The sequence below is a fragment of the Erythranthe guttata genome, chromosome 12, assembly GCF_056151865.1.
Source record: "Erythranthe guttata isolate IM_541 chromosome 12, IM_541, whole genome shotgun sequence".
Lineage (NCBI taxonomy): Eukaryota > Viridiplantae > Streptophyta > Magnoliopsida > Lamiales > Phrymaceae > Erythranthe > Erythranthe guttata.
The window spans coordinates 8,964,941-8,986,927 of record NC_142544.1 but is presented as its reverse complement, the minus strand read 5'-3'; the positions used below and the strand labels follow the sequence as shown (position 1 = coordinate 8,986,927).

The window sequence follows — 21,987 nt, the reverse complement described above, 5'->3', positions numbered from 1 at the left end:
TTCCTCCTTATCCCCCTTCCTACTTCGTATCCAACCATTCGGGTTTCTGCTAAAAAACTAAAAAACATAACAATCTAATAGATATTGGGTCATAAATTATATATATATATATATATATATATATATATATATATATATATATATATATATATATATATATATATATATATATATATATATATATATATATATATATACTTAAGATTACTATAATTATGTATTGATTTCTTAAAATTTAGTGTTGGGTGACCGTTCAAATAGCATTTAATATTACAAATCTTTAATCAAATGAATTACACATATTAATAAGCCTAAGGGGAAGGGGATTAAGATTTAACAAATAAATTACATAATTAATAATAATAAGATAAGAACTAATCTGGGGTAGATCTGCAAATCTGGTCGTGTTCAGTTCCGATGAAAAGATGACACAGCAACGGCTCAGCCCTTGTTTCCCGTGTCCACGTTCGAAGTCCAGTCGGCGACAGCCAAGCACACTCCCGGTGTCAAGCTCACAGATTCACGCCCAGCCGTCAGAACTTCGCCCGAGTGCTCCAATCTCAGCCTCACTTCGACCGTCGCCTCAACCTAACCTAAAACCCCAAGGAATCGACCTCACACACAGTATTTCCCTTCATATGTTACCCTCAGTCACAGAGCTCACGAAACCACTCACAATAGAGAGGTTTGAGACAAGAAGGTAGAAGATAGGAATATTTCGTGGTATCTTTCATATTCAAGAAGCAAGAAAGGAAAGAGAAGCGACCAAATCTCTGACCGCCATGGAATCCGGCGAAAGATTCGGTCATCGAGAAGAGAGGAGGCGCGACTGTTTGGTATTAGTGTTTTGAGACTTTGAGAGAGTGGAAGGATATATATATATATATATATATATATATATATATATATATATATATATATATATATATATGGAGCGTGGATGGCTGAGATCAAGAGTTATCAACCATCGGTAGTCTTCTTAGGCTTTAAGTGATCTAAGGCCGACACCAAGGGAGTGTGGGTTGCACAACGTGGGTTAGCAACTTTGGGCATGTTTATAAAATAAACATTTGGGCCCATTTTATCTCAACATTTATCAATATGAATATATTTGATTACTTGTTCCATTTACAACTAGATGTTATTTATTAAATATGTACCCAACACAAGATAATATTTTTAAATTTTTAAACATTACATTTTTCAATAGATTTTTTTATTTGTATAATTTAATTATTCTTTTAGTTATTTCTTTAAATAATAAAAAAAAATGTATTTTGACTTAAAATACAAATTAATTGAGTTTGAGGGGGTAAGTGTCACAGATGATACTTTAGGGAGTAAGTGTTACATAAGGTATACTTTAGGGGTATAAACCGTATTTTAACTCAATAAAATAAAATAAAAAAACAAAAAAATGAAAACAAATGAAAATAACCAATAAAAAAAAAGACCAATAGAGAAGGCAACAAACAAAAAGAAAAAGGGAAAAGAAAAGTGGGTGAAAGGAAGAAAACGAGGACAGGAAAAAAATGACAAAAGATGAGGCACGTTCATAACCTTCATTTTACTTTGAAGTTTCAGCTTGCTTCTTGCTGAGGTCTAGCTGAATTAATAGATCACTCAGTTTTTAACGAATCCGCAAACGGTAGAATAAATATAAACTCAAAATTTTGGTGATAATTAATTCTCCAATCAAAAACACTATAAATATGATTGCAAGGTGCATGGAATATTACGTTTATGATTTGACGAATTCATCTCCATCGCCCGTAATGAGTGACTCACTCGAAACATTCATTAATTTCTCTACTGCTTTTATATATGTCAAAAAGTAGTATTACAACCATCCACTCGTCTTTTTTTTTTTTCCGGTGCTACAAAACGTCATATGATTTTCTTACCTATCTCACACTCATAATACATTATTATACGCAACAGAATACTATATACTATACATATAAATCCGACCATTGTGTAAATACGATGAGATGTTGAACTCCCTTTGATAAGAGTTACCTGTACGTAGGATTATTTCGAGGGCTTAGGCAGCGGCTTGAATTTTAGTAGTTTGATAAGTTCATAAGTTCTTGTATCTCTACCCGAATGCAGGCATACATCTAGTGCAGTTAATCCATCCTGAGGAGAGAGAAAACACACACACACACACAAGAATAAGATATGAGTTCGTTTGTTTATATATACAACACAGCATTTCAACAATAACAAAAAAAAAAAAAAAAAAGACCTCGTGTTAAATTATGTAAGAGTTTATTGCATTTAGTACCCTTGTGTTATTATCGAACTGCTAAAAAAAGTCCCCGTGTTATTAATATTAGCAGAAAACCCCCTATAATGTATCTTTTTAGCAGATAGCTCCGTCAACTAAATGGTGAGGTTTTTGTGGGGTTGGTTGCTTAAAAAAATTGCACTATAGAGGGGGGTTTTGCCAATATTAATAACACGGACACTTTTTTTAACAATTAGAATAAACAGACGGGTGTTTAATGCAATAAACCCAATTATTTAATTAGTTATTATTACATCACAAAACCTTAATGCATGCCACTACTCATGATACTTCATTTTACATTAAGGCCTCGTTTGGTTGCCAAGATAAGATTAAACAATCTAATAAAAGCCAATTGTATTATTGGACTTTGGGAGATCCAATAAAAACATGCTTAGAAGGCAAGATAAGCCCTGATAACATAATATTTGCCTGGTCGACCCGGCAAATTATTGGGGATACCAAACAACAAACAAAGTTCAACTATTTAGTTTATATAATGGCTAATCTCCGCAACCAAACGAGGCCTAACAATATCAAGATTTGATCATAATGTGTTACTCTGGCACGTATATGTGTCGAATTAACAATGCATGCTCGACCAAAGATGTAAAAAGAAATCCTTCCATCTAGCAGAATCACCAGACGAGACAATGTTAATGCACACGAAAATAATTTCAAATACGACTCTGCAGTTAGCAACTTTCATAGCCGCACACAGAATCGGTTTTGATCAACATTAACAAATATAATTAACTATATTTTAGCTACAATAGTGTATATATATTTTTTTACCCGATTCTTGAGTGTTTTATCGGCACCCTTGATCAACAAAAGCCTCACTACATCTGTCCTACGTGATTGCACAGCCAGGTGTAGTGGGGTCCACCCAACCTAGTAGTAATAATAAACACAAGATTTTAATACCAGGTATAAAAAGTACGCCAAAAATAGGTTGGTTCGAAATGTAGATTGGTAAAAGGCTTACATTGTCTTGAAGATTGATATCGACATTGTATAATAATAGAATCTTTATCATCTGACTTGAAGCTGCGAATACAGCATAGTGCATTAATGTAGCTCCCTCCTGTCGTAGCAGAAAGAACCCCATTCAGAAACATAACTAACGAAGAAAAGGAGGACTTACGATTCTAAGAATAAGTTAGCCGAGTTTTTTCATTAACAAAGTAGCTTTCGACTTACGTTATCACGAACGAAGGGATTCGCAGATTCCCTCAAAAGAAAGTTAAAAATAGCCTGCTTTTTGCCCAGTATTGCTTTGTGAATTGCAGTCAATCCATTCTGTCGGAAAAAATATTAGTTACACGAATCGGATAGTGCAGTTCGAGGCCAGAATATTAAGGCATATACAATAGTAATAAACGGCAATTGCCATGCAAGTTCACCTTGTCAGGGGTGTTAATGTCAAGGTTGTTGTGCTTTAACAAAGAATTCACAAGGTAGAATTCTCCCGACGCAGCCAGAGTATGCAGAGGATGCCATTTTCCCTGCAAATTAGTTTTTGGCTTCCCTGATTAGTATATACAATATTCCAAGGCCTCGTTTGGTTGGGTAGATTAGACATGATTAACTAAATAATTGGACTTGATGTTTGGTATCCTGAATAATTTGTCGGGTCGACCCGCAAATATTATGTTATCATGCCTTATCTTACTTTATAGGCATGTTTTTTATTGGATCATCGACGATCAAATAATATAATTGTGTTTCATTAGAGTATTTAATCTTATCTTGGCTAATCATATCTCGGCAACGAAACGAGGCCTAAATGTTTTTATTTACAAAAAAAAAAAAAAAAAAAAAAAAAAAAAAAAAGGAACTAGGAGTAGCAGCATTGGAATCTAGAAACACATTTAGAACAAGAATTTTCAGGGTCAAAATGGTAAATTAAAAAGAAAAAATTACCAGTTTCACATTAATAAGATCAGGAAACAAAAAAGATAGACTGTTCAATCTAGAAAGAGAGATGGTTCGATTGGACGATCAATGAAAGTATCTGTATCTCAATGAAAGTATATGTATCGTTAAGTTTTAAACGAGTAATTTTATATACATAATGCTGATATATAATCAAATATGAAAATATTTCATCCCCATAGCACTAATATCAAGAAAGTCCATAAGTTTTTTTCCCTTAAAGTAGTTCCATGCAGCTGAGAATCAGTAAGAGCAGCCGAATTACGAGAATTGCACGAGCAGTAATTTGACTATAAATAAACATACAGAGGACAAAGCTATAAAACCTCAATAAGCCGTTCGTTATTCTTACATCATGAAAGAGAATAGAAGAGACATGAAAAAGTTACTTACCGAGGTGGCGACTGCTAAATCAGGGACCCGCTTATTCATCAACATCTTCTCTTCCTTTGAGAAAAATTTACCAGAGCCGCCTATTCAAGACAACTGACGATTAGAACAAACAACACGGAGAATAAATAAAATTGTCGGAAATACTACAAGAAACAGGATATACATTTTCTCTCAGAGTAGGATTATGTTACACACTTGAGATTTACGTTTTAGCATATAGTTACTGCGCATTCTGTCCAAAATTCAGATTTTAGCATATCATCGTTAATCGACTGCATAGTTGTCGTATGTATCGAAACATACTGAAATATATAATAAAGTGTGTCATGTTGAATGGGTACCGAACACATTTCGGATATCCATCTTTAAAACACGGGAAACTTTCCACAACTTATCCATTAATTCTCCAGCGTCTCGAAAACTCGAAATTCCAGAGACGAAAAAAAGCATAATAACAACACGAACACATGACATACGGAATCCATCGAAAATCGACTACCAAAGTATAAAAATTGAAAGATTACTTTACTCTTCAAAGAATATACCTTCGGATTTCGCAGCATTGCCACCGTCATAGCTCCCACTGCTGAAAAGCGCGGAGATATCTTCCAAACCTCCGCCGTAAACCGCCAGCCTTGGGTTCCTCGGGGCAACTCTATCCGCCTTCTTCTCGTACTTATCATTCGCCTCCAAAGATTCCGATTCTGTTTCAGGTTCGGGTTTATCCGGTTTAGGTTCGGGTTTATCGAGGACCACCGGGTTCAATTGCTGAAGCTTCTCACGCTTGAGCTTTTCGTAGTCCTCCGAATAGAGAGGCTTAAGTGCTTGCCTTCGCTTCTCCACCCTCTGGCCGTATTCCAGCGCCTGTGATAGCTTCCGCCTCTCCTTCTTCGAGATGTTAATCTCCCTCTGAACAACCATCCATTTCTCCGGAATTAAGTTTTCCGGCGAGACATCTGTAGTGATTTTCTTGTTGTTGTTCGATTTACTGGGCGGTGGGGCGACGTTGTTTTTGAAATTCGGCGTGTTTTGGAGAAATGGGTCATCGAAAATGCCTTCTTCGAATACCAGGCAGTCGCCGATGGCGGGCGGTTCGTCGTCCTCTTCTGGATACGGTGGCGGAACGGCGTGGTGGGTGGGGGAATTGGCGAATTTTAGAGGAAATGTTCGTGTGGGAGGGGGGAAGCGGAGGTTGGTGGAGGTGGAGGAGAGAGAAAGAGGAGAGGTGTGGAGGAGAGAGAAGGTTAAAGGGGTTTGGGGTTTTTGAAGAAGAGATGAAGGCCAAAGTGATGCGGACATGGTTTCTTGGTTTGGTTTACCTTCCTCTCTGGCTCAGGCAAGAGAGTGTCGTCAATGGTTTATTCAATTTGGATTTTTCAAAATTACATTTACCCCCACTTCAACTTAATTGATTAAGGGATAATTTGATAATGGGAATTTTTTTATTTTAAACAAATCATTATTATTGAGCATCATTCGTCATACTCAAAAGGAAAGATTCTCATTTTAAGTACAAGAAAAATCCATTTCAGCAGCTAACAAATGAGTTAGTCTATTATCATTTCTTTTGACAAATGAAAGGAGCATTTTCTAAAAGATTTGGACAGAGCCAGGCTCTTCTCGAAAAAAGCACCATAAGTTGACTCCAGAAGATCGCCTTTGGTGAAGGCTTCAATGACGGGCAGACAATCACCCTCAACAATAATTTCTTCCCAGCCTCTACTCCGACCCGTGGTAAGTGCATGAAGAATCGCATAAGCCTCGCATTAGATCACTTTTAGTCTGCCCGGGCGCTGCATCACACTCCACCATAAACATGTTCTGTTCCAATTTCGATCCACCATCGCAGTAGAATAAAAGTCTACCTCATTTGGAAAACTGGCATCCACATTTATTTTAATAAGACCCACTGGTGGAGCTTTCCATCTGCTGGGATGGCGTTGGGTCATAGTAATCCCCAGTGGAAATTGTGCTTGTTTATACGACTCCAAATACAAACGACTCCAATTGGTAAAGTCCAGCGGCTTGAGTAGGGATGGCAAAAAAATCCGAACCGCTAACTATCCGCGGGTATCCGCTCCGTTTAAAACCCGTTACCGAAACCATTAGGGTTTGGTAATGGTTTTGGTAAAAGAAAAGAAAACCGTCATGGTTTTGGTATGGTTCTGGTTTTACCTTTACGGTCATGGGTACCCGACCATTTAATATATATATATATATATATATATATATATATATATATATATATATATATATATATATATATATATATATATATATATATATATATATATATATATATATATATATATTATATATATATATATATATATATTATATATATATATATATATATATATATATATATATATATATTCAACATAATATGAATAAAATAATAATTTGGCAAAATTTTAAATAAAATATTAAATAATTTAGGGAGGATATTTTGTATCATTTACTTTTTTTCTCTTTTCTTTTTTTCTTCCACTTTTCTGAGAGTTACTTAAACGTTATCGGACCCAAAGTTATTTTTATTAGAACAATTTAAATGGTAAATGGGTACCCGTGGGTATCCGGATATTCGTGGTAATGGTTCTGGTATTTCCATTGATTTTTTAAATGGGTTTGGTATGGTCATGGTTTGAGCTATATTAAATGGTAATGGTTCTGGTATTGCACTTTTTCGAGGGTACCCGCTCCGCTGCCATCCCTAGGCTTGAGTCATGGTTCTCCATGCATGTCGTTATTCCTAGATTCCCAAGCTTTCCTCATTATGATTATTGCAAGCTGTAGAGTATCATCGTTCCATTTCAGTTGCATTCTCTCAAACCAGTCCCATGTAGAGAGGAAGACGGGCCTACTGTCAAGTGCAAACGGTTGCTCAGCCCATAACTTATCCATGTCACTACAATGTAGATCGACATGCAAGAATGTTTCTACCCTATCGCCGCAACGTATACAGATTGGACGGTCGTGTATTTTTCGTCGAAAAAGTTTAGCTTCGGTCGGTAAATATCTGCACATGCACGCCATAAAAACAATCTAATTTTCGGGGGAAGTGAGATGCTCCAAATCTTGTCCCAGTTCTAGAAACCGCACCACTTCTCGAGCCATTTCTATTAGCTTGATTTTGTGCCGAGTTGCGAACGCCCTTTATTATGTTGTGGTAGCACGAGCGCGCCGTAAACCTCTCATAATCCGAGTAGTGCCAAATCCAGATATCCTTCACTCGACGAGCTCCTATCCGAATTGCCAGGATACGTTCGCGGTCAACCAGCCAAAAAAGGTCATCGAAAAGAGTTTTGTTCCAAGCACCGGTTGTGTCGTCAATTAATCCTGAAACTCTATCTGGTTTTGCTGTGTGAAAAGGTCTACGTGTAATAATTTCGAAATTTCCATCATCTGCTAACCAGGGGTGTGCCCAAATAGATGTGTTGCTACCATCCCCGATCCTTCGTCTGCTCCGCCCCCACAAGATGCTCCCAAGCCTTAAGGATACATTTCCACGTAGCCGATGGACGGCTCACTTCCCTTGTTGTAAGAATTTCGCTATTTGGAAAGTATCGTGCCTTAAGAATTTTGGAAATAAGAAGATCCGGATTTATAAGGACCCTCCAGGTTTGTTTCGCCAGGAGAGCGAGATTAAAGCTCTTGAGATCCCGAAACCCAAGACCGCCTTTAGCTTTGGGCAAGCACATCTTACTCCAGCTCATCCATGCCATATATTTACCATTCCCGTTTCCCCACCAAAACTTGCGAATTGCTGACTCTAAGTCACTCAATAACCCACAAGGTAACATAAAACAACTCATTAAATAAGGGATAGCATGTAGCACCGACTTGATCAAGACCTCCTTCTCAGCGCGAGATAATTGCTTCTCTCCCCATTCTCTAATCTTGGCCCAAAGTCGATCTCGAAGGTAGTTGAATATATCCTTTCTAGTTTGGCCCATTGAAGCAGGCATGCCGAGGTACTTGTCGTGACGATCAACTGTTTGAAAACCCAAAATACCATGAATTGAGTTCTGAATTGTTTGAGGGGTGGTTGGGCTGAAACACATGGTCGTTTTTTCATAATTAATTTCTTGGCCGGAAATTCTTGTATATGTCTCAAGGATTCCTTTCATAGTCCGAGCATCTGCCTACGTCGCTTGGCAAAAAAGTAGTATGTCATCGGCAAAACACATGTTGGAGATCGTGGGAGCCGTTGGAGCAATCTTGATGCCATGAAAGGTATCATCAACCACTGCTTTGTGGATCATAAGAATCAAAGTTTCTGCACAACAAATAAATAAGTATGGGGAAAGAGGATCGCCTTGGCGAAGGCTTGTAGATGGGTGAATCGAGCCAAACTGTGAACCATTGAAAATAAAAGAATAAGAGACGGATGTAATACAAATCATGATGAGCTCAACAAAGTTAGAAGGGAAGCCCAAGCGGCCAAGATTTTTTCTCAAAAAAACCCATTCAATCCGATCGTATGCTTTACTAATACCCAGTTTAACTGCTAAATAGTTCATTTGTTTTCTAGTATTAATCTTAATAAAATGATTGACTTCATAAGCAACTAGCACGTTATTTGTGATAAGACAACGATGACGAAACATATTGAGTAGGCGAAATTATATCATTCATGCACATTTTGAGACGATTGGCAATGGCCTTAGATCATATTATATTTTATAAATCACCTTACAAAGGCTAATGGGTCGATATTCAGTGATTTTCTGAGGCTGACTAACTTTAGGAATAAGAAAAATGAAAGTAAAGTTCATAGAAGAGGGCAGGTGTTTATTATTCAAGAAGTCTAAGACACACGACACAATATTAGACCCTAAGATGTGCCAATATTTAATATAGAATAAAACCGGCAGACCATCGGGCCCCGGGGATTTGGGGGGGGGGGGGGGGGGGGGGGGGGGGGGGGGGGGGGCGTATTGGATATGACTTTTGTTACCTCAACCTCCGAGAATGGAAGAGACAACATCTGAATGGCATGGATAGTTACTCTCGGTTCCAAAGCTTCCAACACCTCATCGATCTCACCGTCATTTGGATTGGTGGAGGTAAAAATCTGGTCGAAATAGTTCGCAATAATGCCCTCAATTTCCTCCTCCTTATCTCTTCATACACCATTTTGATCTCGTAATTTGTCCACCCTATATTTTTTATGCCGAATCGTGGCCTTGGAATGGAAAAATCCCGTGTTTCGATCGCCCTCTCGGATACATTGTACACATCAACATTGGCGCCAATAAATATCCATGTCGTCATAAAGTTTCTCTAATCTGCTACGAATCCCTAATGCTTCCTCTCGAGTTGCAGCAGTCTAGACTCCCAAGTTGAGCTCATTAAGTCTTTTTTTTCAATCTAAGCTTGTCGCCAATATATATATATATATATATATATATATATATGGTCGGTTTGGGTTGTGGAGCGGATTTTTTAAGTAAACCAGAAATCTGACCCAAATAATTCGGGGTGGCAGACATCTTCACTGCTGTGTAGAATTTTAAAAGCAAAATATGCGGGTTGCGGGCTGGCGGGTCGGATTTGCCGGGTTTTTTTAACACCCATAACTACATTAACGCCTAAAGTGAAGATGGATCGAACCACTTGCGGAATCCCTCAGTCAAAAATGAAAAGTCGTGGAATTTGTATTTCTACACAAGAATATGTTGCCCCTTCGATACCTGAACATGAAGGAGTCGACTTCTATTCTTTCGTGCCCTGATTTATAGTTCGTCTTATTCATTCCTATGTTAATGTCACGGCGGATGAAAATTGTGGGTATATGTGCATTGCTGAAGACATGCACGATGATCAAGAAAGATGGTCTCAGGTAAGAGGGAAGTTGCTTATTGAGTTGTACGATGTTGATGCGTACACGTTGATGTTTAACATTACTGGATACGCTCAAGTGATACGAAAGTATGATTGACGCGCATATCATTGTCCATAAGAATATTGGTTGAATATTGGTTGGACATGAATGAAATGGTTTTAACTATTTCTGCGAAATACAATTCATTGGTGATGCTTTTGAATGAAGTAAGGAGTATGACTTACCTTCTACTGTTTGGAAATAACCAATTATCATGTACGATTGCTAAGACATTGCACAACAATCATTTTATGCTAGTTTATTTGGTGGAGAATTGTCCTCTACATCCCCTCCATCCGACGCGGATACATCATAGATCCGACGCGGATACATCATAGAGCTAAACACTTAAGGCATGTACTTGGTCCGTAATTTACGAAATACCTTTTTTTTGTAATTTATATTTGAATTTTAGTTAATTTTGTATTGGTACTTGATTTTAAGTTCGTTGTTACTCTTGTATTTATTTGACTGTTAATAATGAAGTGATTAAAAAAAGTCAGTGATTTCATGTTATTTTACACGAAACAGAACCTTGTGTTTCATGTAAAACAACATGAAGCACAACCTTTTGTTCCAGTGTAAAATAACACGAAATGCAAAATAAAATTAGAACACACTATTTTGTGTTTTATACGCCAAAGTACAAATGTCGTGTTTGTTTGCACGAAATGGTTCCATTAATTTCGTGCTCCTAGCATGAAATGCCCATGTTGCGGAAATTATTTGAGAGGATTGTGAGTTTTTTTTTTTTAAGTTACAAATAAAATAAAGTCGAACTACACACCAATAAAACTCGCAATGTGAATATCATTTCAGTTTTTATATTATAAAATATTTTCTTTTACCTTGAATATATTCAAGATAGAATTATTTGTCAAATATTAGATGAAAGTATTTATTTCATTAAATATTTAAATTAAAAATTACATGTCTTTGTAACATTAAATTGCATACAATAATTGTAATTGTAAATAAAAAAATTATTAAATTTAAATAAATTAAATTGAAAAATATTTTTCATCAATTGATTATATTCCATTTAGTTATTTGTAATATATGGTATATTTTATTCACTTAAAGAAATTTATTTATACATTGAAAATAATAAAGGGGTCATTGCAAATAAGCCCATCAATGGGTACTTATTATAAAGAGATCCAGACAAAAAACTCATCTACCAATAAGTCCACAAATGGTCCAGATTTTTGCAAAGGACTAAAATAACTCCTCATACTTTAATATGCTCCAATTTCATCCTTAACTTAATTTAACCTCAATTTGACCCCAGATTTCACAAATTATTCAATTTTGACCCAAAACTTTTTTTTTTTCAAATTTTTTTTTTCAAAAACTTTTTTTTTTCCCGCCGGCGTTGACTTTTCAAAAACAAAAAAATTCCTTCCGAATTTTTTCGCCGGTCTCTGGCGTTGAGTTTTTTTTTTTTTTAAAGGTTTTTTTTTTGTTTTTTTTTACGTCCGCCGCTGAACGTTGACCGTAATTGTGCTGTCACTGACAGTAAATTAACGTAATTATACTATATTGACAGTTAATTAACGTAATTGTACTGCCGTTGACAATACATTTATGTAATTGTGATGCCGTTGACAGTAAATTAATGTAATTGTGATGCCGTTGACAATACAAATAGTCTCCGCAGTCTGAGACTCTCTAGTAGTCTCGCTAGTCGGTGGTGTACGGAAGATCACTAACACTAAAATCTGGCCTATACCTAAAACTAATTGGATAATATTCAGAATCTATATTAATGAAAAAAAGTTTTATTAGAAAAAAATTACTAATTATTTAGTTTTTAATTAGATGTAATGTTGATTAGAATTTACATACCCATATATTGGCATCTCCTTTGTAAAAGCCATAGATGCCCTAAATAACATCATTAGCTGTTAGGACACACAGTGTGATAGGTATACCCTACACACTGTGTGTCCTAACAGCTCTAACCTATTATATAAAAAAAATTGTATATAAAAAAATATATAAATTAAATTAAATTAAATTTAAACTTACTAACTCTATTTAATATTAATCTTAACACGGTGCCTATAGTCGATTAATAGACTAAGATGGATGATCCAAAGCATATCCGCCCAACGACCATAATCCTCAAGTCATCTTTGCACGTAAAATACGTGACAATTTTACATGACAAAGGTGATAGTCCAAAATAATCTAAAGAGAATACGCGAGACAGTGATAGTAAAAATCTACGAAATCATTTTTTAACTATTAGTGATGTCTTAAATAAATATTATTTTTAATATTTTGTAAGTATTATGAGTAATTTGGAAACTTACTCGATCATAGTGCCCTGGGTAGTAGAAAAATATGATGACGTACGCCATCTCGATAACGCAGCCAATGTTGTTAATGATAGCGTGGTTGCGTTTGACCTAATCGCACCTTAATAGAGCCAGATGGCCGATGAAAATAGGACAACGGTGTACGGAATCACCGTGTACCCTAAAGTCGACTTCACGTCGCGGATTTTTCTAAATGTATACCTACAAAAATTTGAAACTAACTTTTAGTTATTTATTTATTTATTTATTATGGGTTAAATATGATCAAAATAAATATTTTGTTGTAAGGATTAAAATGCACACTTTTGTTGTGTGGGAGGTAATGTTTTTATATTAATTTATGTTAAGGATATACTTTGTTAATTATATTGGCTCACATAGATAAAGGGGTGTCTATTTCGGTATAAACAGACTAAGTCGTACCAAATTGGATTTAATTTTATGGCTTTCTCAACCATAAGTTATATGTCCAATTTGAAAAAAAAAATTGACAAAATTTCCTTTTTTGTTTTGGATGTGTACTTTTTTTTCTTACTTCCATTTCGGTTCTAATTCCGAAACTCTTGGGATCTAAATATTTCACCCGTGCTTCTTTGAAAATTATATAGAAAATGTACGAAACAATAGGAGTACATAATGATGCTAAGATTATAATTAGATATTTTGGGAATAATTCAGAAATATTGGAAAATTATTTCAGAATTTATGGGAATTAAAAATATAATTCTGGTCCCAATCAAAACAAAAATTGGATTTTTTCTCCAGTGATTCTTCGAAAATGATATAGAAAATGAACAATATTGTCAAAACAATAGAAGTACATAATAATACTAATATTACTAGTATTCACCCGTGCGTTGCACAGGGTATTCATCATAAAAATAAATATTTGGTATAAAAAAAGTCATCGGAATAGTAAGATTAATGATATGCAATACAAAGTTCTAGAAAAGTAAAAAATAAATAAAAAATCTATTCCGTATTGTGTAAGTAATGAATATTAATACCAATACGTTTATGAATAAAAATACAAATAAAAATACCAATACCAGTACCAGTACAAGCCAGTACCAGTACCAATACCAATACCAATACCAATACCAACACCAATATCAATAGCAATATCAGTACCAATACCAATACCATTACCCTTACCAGAATCGTTACCGTTACCATTACCATTACATTACAATTACTATGACCATTACCATTGCCATTACCATTACGATTACCATTACTATTACCATTATCATCGCCAATACCAATACCATTAATATTGCCATTATCATTACCATTACCATTACCAATACCAGTACCGATAGCAATACCAATCATTACCATTACAATTACCTTTACCATTACCATTACTAATGCTAATACTAATACTAATATGATAATAATACTATTACTATTAGTAATCCTTACGTTAATCCAAACCATAATGCTATTGCTAATCATAATCTTGGCATTAACTCTAATCTTAATCCTAATACTAATTCCAAACATAGTTCTAATTCTAATTGCAATGCTAATCTTAATCCTAATACTAATTCAAATCATAATCTTAAACCTAATAATAATACGAACCGTAATGAATTTTTGTGGTCAAAATTGGATTTTTATGGACAAAATTGATTAAATTGGAGTTACAATTAAGAATTGAGTATAAAGGGTTGAGGGTAATATTGACATATCCATGGAAAATTAGTGAACCCCGTTTTACAATTGCAGTGAGATATATTCATTTTTTTGAAGAAAATAGTAACTACTCTATTCATTATGTTTTGACAAAGTTTTGTATTAAAATGGTCGTAAAGAAACTACTATATTGCGTAGTTGTTTTATTAATAGTTGATTAAATTACTAAATCGAATATTAGACCTTAAAAACAATAAATTGACCGTATGGAAAAATATTTTTTTTAATTATTAGACTAACATGATCATGTAGTTGATTACTTAAATTGTCACACAATAGTACTAAACCGATAGAAGGAAAATAGTGGTCCGGAGAAGACGACTTTAGCGGAGGTGCATGGAATGGAGTAGTCATCATTAGTGGTTTCGTGTTTGGAAGATAGGTTGATAATGGTGAGGATCTCGAGTGAAGGTAAGGATAGTATTCAAATTACTCAAAGAGTAAAGCTTTTATCTAATACGGAAAATTATATTCAGTTGTTAATTATAACTCAACCAGAGATGGAATAATAGCATGAGTATTGATCAGCAAAAATAAGTTGCCGGTCATATGGTGCAACGCTCCACTATCAATTAACAATATTGATCACAATTCCACTTACCAGACATAAAATTACCGACATGGCTGTACTCGATCAAGGCTAACAAACTTTGCACTTAATCACTCGAAAGACCAGGAATAATTGGTGAAGAAGAGCTCATTGGTGCTGCTTCTGTGGGGGCTAAGATACTCTGCTGAGTAGCGGTAGCAAACATTGGGGAAGATTGTTCACGACATGCAGAAGAGTGATGTCATCCTTTGCCGCGATCTCTACCTCAGAGTGGTGTGGGAGATATGTCGAGGCGGTTCCAGCAGCGGTCATAGGTATGACCATACCTTTGACAGTGAGTACAGTGTGGTCGACTACTGGGTGGAGCAGGTGAAAGACCCGATTGAGCTGACGATGGGTAATGCATTTGCACCGAAAACCCCACAGCATGAGCATACTCTTTCGGTTTTAATGCTGACTTGTGGCTCTCCTCCTAGCTCACCATGGCATAGACTCGATCGGTTTCAGGGAGAGGCTCCATATAAATGATTTGGGTGCGTAAGGTATTAGGGCATCTCCGACCGGACACCATAACGCCATTTTTTCATCTAATTTAGGTGTTTTTAGTCTCCCACCCGAAATTCCTATATCACCATTACACCTAAAATTATAGAGATTTGGTTTTAGCCTCCCACCGTGGTCAACCCCCATATCACCAAATACTCAAATCCTATTTTTCCACCAATTTTTTTGGTGAAGGAATTATCATCTCCCACCGATCCACCATTTTCCTATTTTTTCCACCAAATCCTATTTTTCCTACCAAATATAGAGGTGAAAATAGGATTTGGCGTAGTTAACACCATTTTATTAAGTACCATATAAAATGACGATTTTAACTAATTGCACCCGATTACCAATTTATTAGCATATTTATCGTAAATAAATTGGTATTAATTATTAAATTAGTTTTTAAAATATAAATACATTTGTTATTATTAACAAAACATTAATTTTAATAATATAAATATGCTTATTTTTAATTAATTTGTATATTTTGTTGGTATCAATGTTTATTAGTTCATTTCTTTACTTAACTAATACGCTAATTGCTATTAATAAAATATAATAAGTAACAATAGAATAATTAACGAAACACACTTCAATTGATGAAATACAGGACGAGACATTTAAATTGAAATACATAGTTCATAAAATAACAAACAACATAACATGCATAACATGATAACAAAACATGATAAACAATAACACAAATTATATATATTTAAATCATCATGAACTGCTTATTTAAATTATCAAGTCGTACTTAATATATGATTATGCAATAATTTATGAGATTATTGTTTATATATGATTTTATTATATTTAAAATAATTTGACTTCATGTTATTTCATGTTTAGACAGTTTTTTAAAACTGATAACATAATTTTTAAATTATATAATTAAGAAAATTTATTACTTAATATTGGATCTATAATTAATATTTAGGAAATAAAATATTATAAAATTACGATTAACATTATATTTATAGTTTTGGGGCGTATATGGTGAAATGCCATGGGAGACCAAACCAAATCCCATTTCCTATAAGTGGTGAAATGGTGAAATATTATTATTTTAATTATTTGGTCTAAATTTTGGTGAAACCCATTTGAGACCAAAAACACAAATTTTCCATCAAAAATGGTGGAGGGGTAAAATGGTGTGCTACCGGTGGGAGATGAACCCATTTTTTCAGCACCATAAATGGGATTTGGTGAAAAAATGGTGATACCGGTCGGAGATACTCTTATAGAAATGCAAATATGCTAATGTTAACGGTAATCTTAATACGAATCCTAATGTGATAATGCTAATGATAATACAAATTTTGATTATAATTATAATTCCAATCATAATACTGATACTAATACTAATTTTAATTATAATGCTAATCCTAATGCTAATATTCATACTAATATTAATCCTAATATGCTAATGTCAATGCTAATGCTAATTCTAATTTTAATCTTAATTATAATGCTAAGTAACACTAATACTAATACTAATATCTATATGCTAATGCTAATACCAATGCTAACTCTAATGCTAATATTAATCCTAATATACTAATGCTATTATTAATACTCTTTCTAATATTAATTTGATAATGCTAATATTAATATACAAATGCGAATACTTATACTAATACTAATACTAATATACCAATACGAATATACCAATACCAATATCAATAGCAATACCAATATCAATACCAATATCAATAACAATACCAATATTAATACCAATACCAATCTCAATAAAATTATCAATATCAATACCAATACCAATACCAATACCAATACCAATACCAATACCAATATCAATACAATTATCAATACCAATACCAATACCAATACCAATACCAATACCAATACCAATACCAATACCAATACCAATACCAATACCAATACCAATACCAATCATTACCATTACCATTACCATTACCATTACCATTACCATTACCATTACCATTACCATTACCATTACCATTACCATTACCATTACCATTATCATTACTCATACTAATAGTAATATACTAATATTAAGACTACTCTGATAATAATACTATTACTATTAGTAATTCTAATGATAATCCTAATCATAACGCTAACGTTAATCCTAATCGTTACACTAATACTAATTCCAATCATAATAATCCTAGTAGTAATATTAATTCCAATCATAAGCCTAATCCTAATTCTAATCCTAATGGTAATGTTAATCTTACTAATAATAACTCTAGTTATAATCCTAAATCCTAGTAATATACTAATATTAAGACTACTCTGATAATAATACTATTACTATTAGTAATTCTAATGATAATCCTAATCATAACGCTAACGTTAATCCTAATCGTTATACTAATACTAATTCCAATCATAATCCTAGTAGTAATATTAATTCCAATCATAATCATAATCCTAATTCTAATTCTAATGGTAATGTTAATCTTACTAATAATAACTCTAATTATAATCCTAAATCCTAATAATAGTACGAATCATAATTCTTATCATTATAGAAATGCAAATATTCTAATGCTAACATTAATTTTAATACTATTCATAATATGCTAATGGTAATGCTAATTCTATTTTTGAATCATAATGCTAATACTAATACTAATCCTAATCATAATGCTAATATTCATACTAATATGCACACTAATATTTTTACTAATATTAATCCTAATATTCTAATGGTAATGCTAATGTTAATTCTAATCTTAATCCTAACGCTAATACAAATACTAAGTATATTAATAATACTAAACTAATACTTATATGCTAATGCTAATGCCAATGCTAATTCTAAATCTAATATGCTAATGTTAATCCTAATTTACTAATGCGAATGCATATCGTAATTCTAATTCTACTGCTACTGCGAATGGTAATGCCAAACCTAAACATAATCATAATGCTCATGCAACTAAAGCTATGCTAATACCAATTTTAATGCTAATATTTATGGCAATGGTAATATAATAATAATGCTAATGTTATTCCTAATAAATAGTTCCAATTCTAATGGTTATCCTAATCCTAAGCATAATCATAATGTTAATTCAAATCCTAATGCTATTTTTAGTTTTAATATTAATCGTAATCATAATCCTAATTCTAATAATAATCATAATCACAATCCTATTTCATATAATAATATAAATTTTAATATTAACACTAATAGTTTACTTTAAAAAATACTAATACTAATATTAATACTAATATTAATACTAATACCAATACTAATACTAATACTATTACTAATACTAATACTAATACTAATACTAACACTAATAATAATACTATTAAATTACTATTATAGTTACTATTGCTATAATCATTACTATTACTATTACTATTAGTAATTTGATAATAACAATATTACTCTTATTGATATTATGCTAATGCTAATCCTAATATGTTAATATTAATGCTAATTCTATTTTAATGTTACCATTAATCCTAATTATATACTAATGTTAATACTAATCTTAATGTTAATGCTAATACAAATCATATTCTGAATCGTAAGACTAATGCTATACAAATCTTAATACTAATTATAGTCATAATCCTAATTATAATCCTAAGCCTTATCATAATCTTAATCCTAATAGTAATTCTAAAATACTAATGCTAATGCTAATACTAATGTTAATGTTGATGCCAATACTAACTAATATTAATACTAATGCTAATGCTAATGCTAATTTTAATACTAATGTGAATGTTAATACTAATATGAATATTAATCCTAACATTAATCCTAATATGTAAATGCTAATGTTAATCATAATATGCTAATGCTATTGTGAATGCTAATACTAATATTAATATTAATCCTAATACGGTAATTCTAATGCTAATCCTAGTCCTAATGGCAATGCCAATTTGGTAATGCTAATGCTAATCCGGATACTATCTTACTAATGCTAATGCTAATACTAATTATAATCCTAATCACAATATTAATCCTAGTGTTAATGCTAATGCTATTTTTTATCCTCCATAATGTTCATGTTAATCCTAATCCTAATTATAATCTCAACCCGTATCCTAATCATTATCATAATCCTACTACTAACACTAATAATAATAATTATCATAATCCTAATCTTAATTTTAACACTAATATATGCTAATGGTGGTAATAATATGTTAATGTCAATGCTAATACTAACCATAATATGTTAAAGTTAATATACTAATGTTAATGATAATCCTAAAAAGTAATGCTAATTATAATCATAATCCTAATATAAATCATATTCCTAATCTTATTCATAATCACAATCCTAATTCTAATCTTAATCCTAATTTTATTCATGATCATGATCTTGATCCTAATCCTAATGTTGATCCTAATCAGAATCATAATCCTGGTCGAGCCAGAAAATCTCAATTCGCATGAGCTTATTGCACCTCATGCGAATTGAAGCTCGAGCCTTCCAAAATAGGCGAGTTTGACTCGTTCACACCCCTACTGCCAACTGAGCTAAATGCGATTCTTGAAAACATTTATACCCGTTGCTCGCCTTGGGCCGACCCAATTTAAGATAAAGGAATGAGTTTAGTCTTACTTTAAAAGAAATTCATTTTACAGCTCAATAATTTGGGAGAAATAATTGCCATGCAGTTTGTTCCATCACATGTGCCAATAATGTGAGGTATTTAAATTCATGGTTAGTTGTGACTGAAAACCCAATTTGTTGTTTTTACATAGCTTCATTAATGCTCAGTGCTTTCTTTATTTGACTGGAAAGACATTTTATTCTCAATTACAGTAAAACAGATTAAATATGATGTAGTTGTTATATATATCATTTGAATATAGGAGACCTTTATCTCTTCTTACAAAGAAAAGTTTTTCTCTTTGTCAATCTTTCTTTCTTAATCTGGGGGTCCACATGCATTTACAGCCGTTCTATTTGCATGGGATGACCACCTGCCTCTATGGATTAATTTTTATTCTTTTATTGTTTCTTGTGATCAATTTTTCTTTTTGAATTATATAATATTGTTGCATACATTTGTTACATTCATTGAAAATAAAGCCTACAACAACTTCTTTTATCAGAAAAACAATCTTACAAGAATCAATGTATCATGTGGACAAAAATATTAATTATTCCTTTTCTTTTGACGGACCCATGTTTAAAGATTTGAAAACTCTTCTCGTCATTACTTAAGGTTGATTAACTCCCTTTTAATTACCGGTTCTAATAGCAATTAATTTAGGGTTTAAGTTATTTTTACATATAGTTAAATATATTTTTTTACTGATTCTTATCATTTAGGGTCACATTCACATATTTTAGTTATTAAACTTTTAGTAACAGAAATAAATAGAGTTGAGTAAAATGGTAAAAGAATATTATTTTAGTTTTTTGAGTAACATATAATTTAACTAAGTGTAGGGCATTTTGTTTGATATCGTATTATGTGGAATTATTTGTTTCAATCAATTTCATCGGTTAGTATTTATGTTACTTGTAATTATTGTACCCTATATTGACATAGAATATAATATTGTTTATTATATTTAATATAATAGTTCATTAAAAATAAACATTATTACACTAATATTATTTATTACTAGCATTTTTTCCCCGTGCGATGCACGTGTGATGTATGTACGATGCACGGGATATTATTTCAAAAGTGAAAAAAACATCAATTTAATACATAATAAGAAAATATAGTACATTAACATAGTAAAAAAAATATAGTACATTAACAGAGTAAAATTTAATAATGTAGGATTATTCATATTTTATATAATGCTAGTTTTTTTTTTTAATTTTACATATTAAGATTTATAATCCAATATATAGGTTTAGATATTTAACATATCGAATATCTATCTTTATCTATTAAGATTTGGGATATATTGATGAAAAATAGGAGATTGATAATTGTTGAAATTAGTACATAAAAAATATTAAAAATAAATAATATTATATTATATTGTTCAATCTGAAAATACACCAAAATAACACCTTTGTTTGACTGTCAACATTTGATATATGTGTTATGGTCTATATATGTTTTCATTTTCTTATCTAGCAAATAATATTGTTACGTTTCAATAAATAAATTAAACCCATTAAATTGACATCTGTAGTAACGAAAATAAGATGAAGATTAATTTATTTAGTCTTTTCGAACTAAAATGTTAATTACTAACAATTAGGAACTCAGTCGCAGTTAATAGGAATAATACATAATATATTAAACGAATATAATAAAGTCCCAACACTCAGAATATGTCCCCATCCATACATATTAGACTTATATTGTGCCTTCTATCTCTCTCTTCTTCTTCTTTCTTTTCCTACTTACAAGTGTTAGCGAA

General features: G+C 32.6%; 1 protein-coding gene across 1 annotated transcript; it reads right to left on the bottom strand.

Moving 5' to 3' along the window:
- Nucleotides 1–1,796: 1,796 nt before the first annotated feature.
- AKRP (ankyrin repeat protein) lies at nt 1,797–6,181 on the bottom strand. The gene is made up of 7 exons (XM_012990359.2): nt 5,167–6,181; nt 4,622–4,701; nt 3,697–3,798; nt 3,494–3,592; nt 3,279–3,377; nt 3,086–3,184; nt 1,797–2,139 (listed from the first exon to the last, which is right to left on the bottom strand). The coding sequence occupies exons 1-7, from the start codon at nt 5,918–5,920 to the stop codon at nt 2,032–2,034; spliced, it is 1,341 nt and encodes a 446-aa protein (XP_012845813.2). The 5' UTR covers nt 5,921–6,181; the 3' UTR covers nt 1,797–2,031.
- Nucleotides 6,182–21,987: the final 15,806 nt, after the last annotated feature.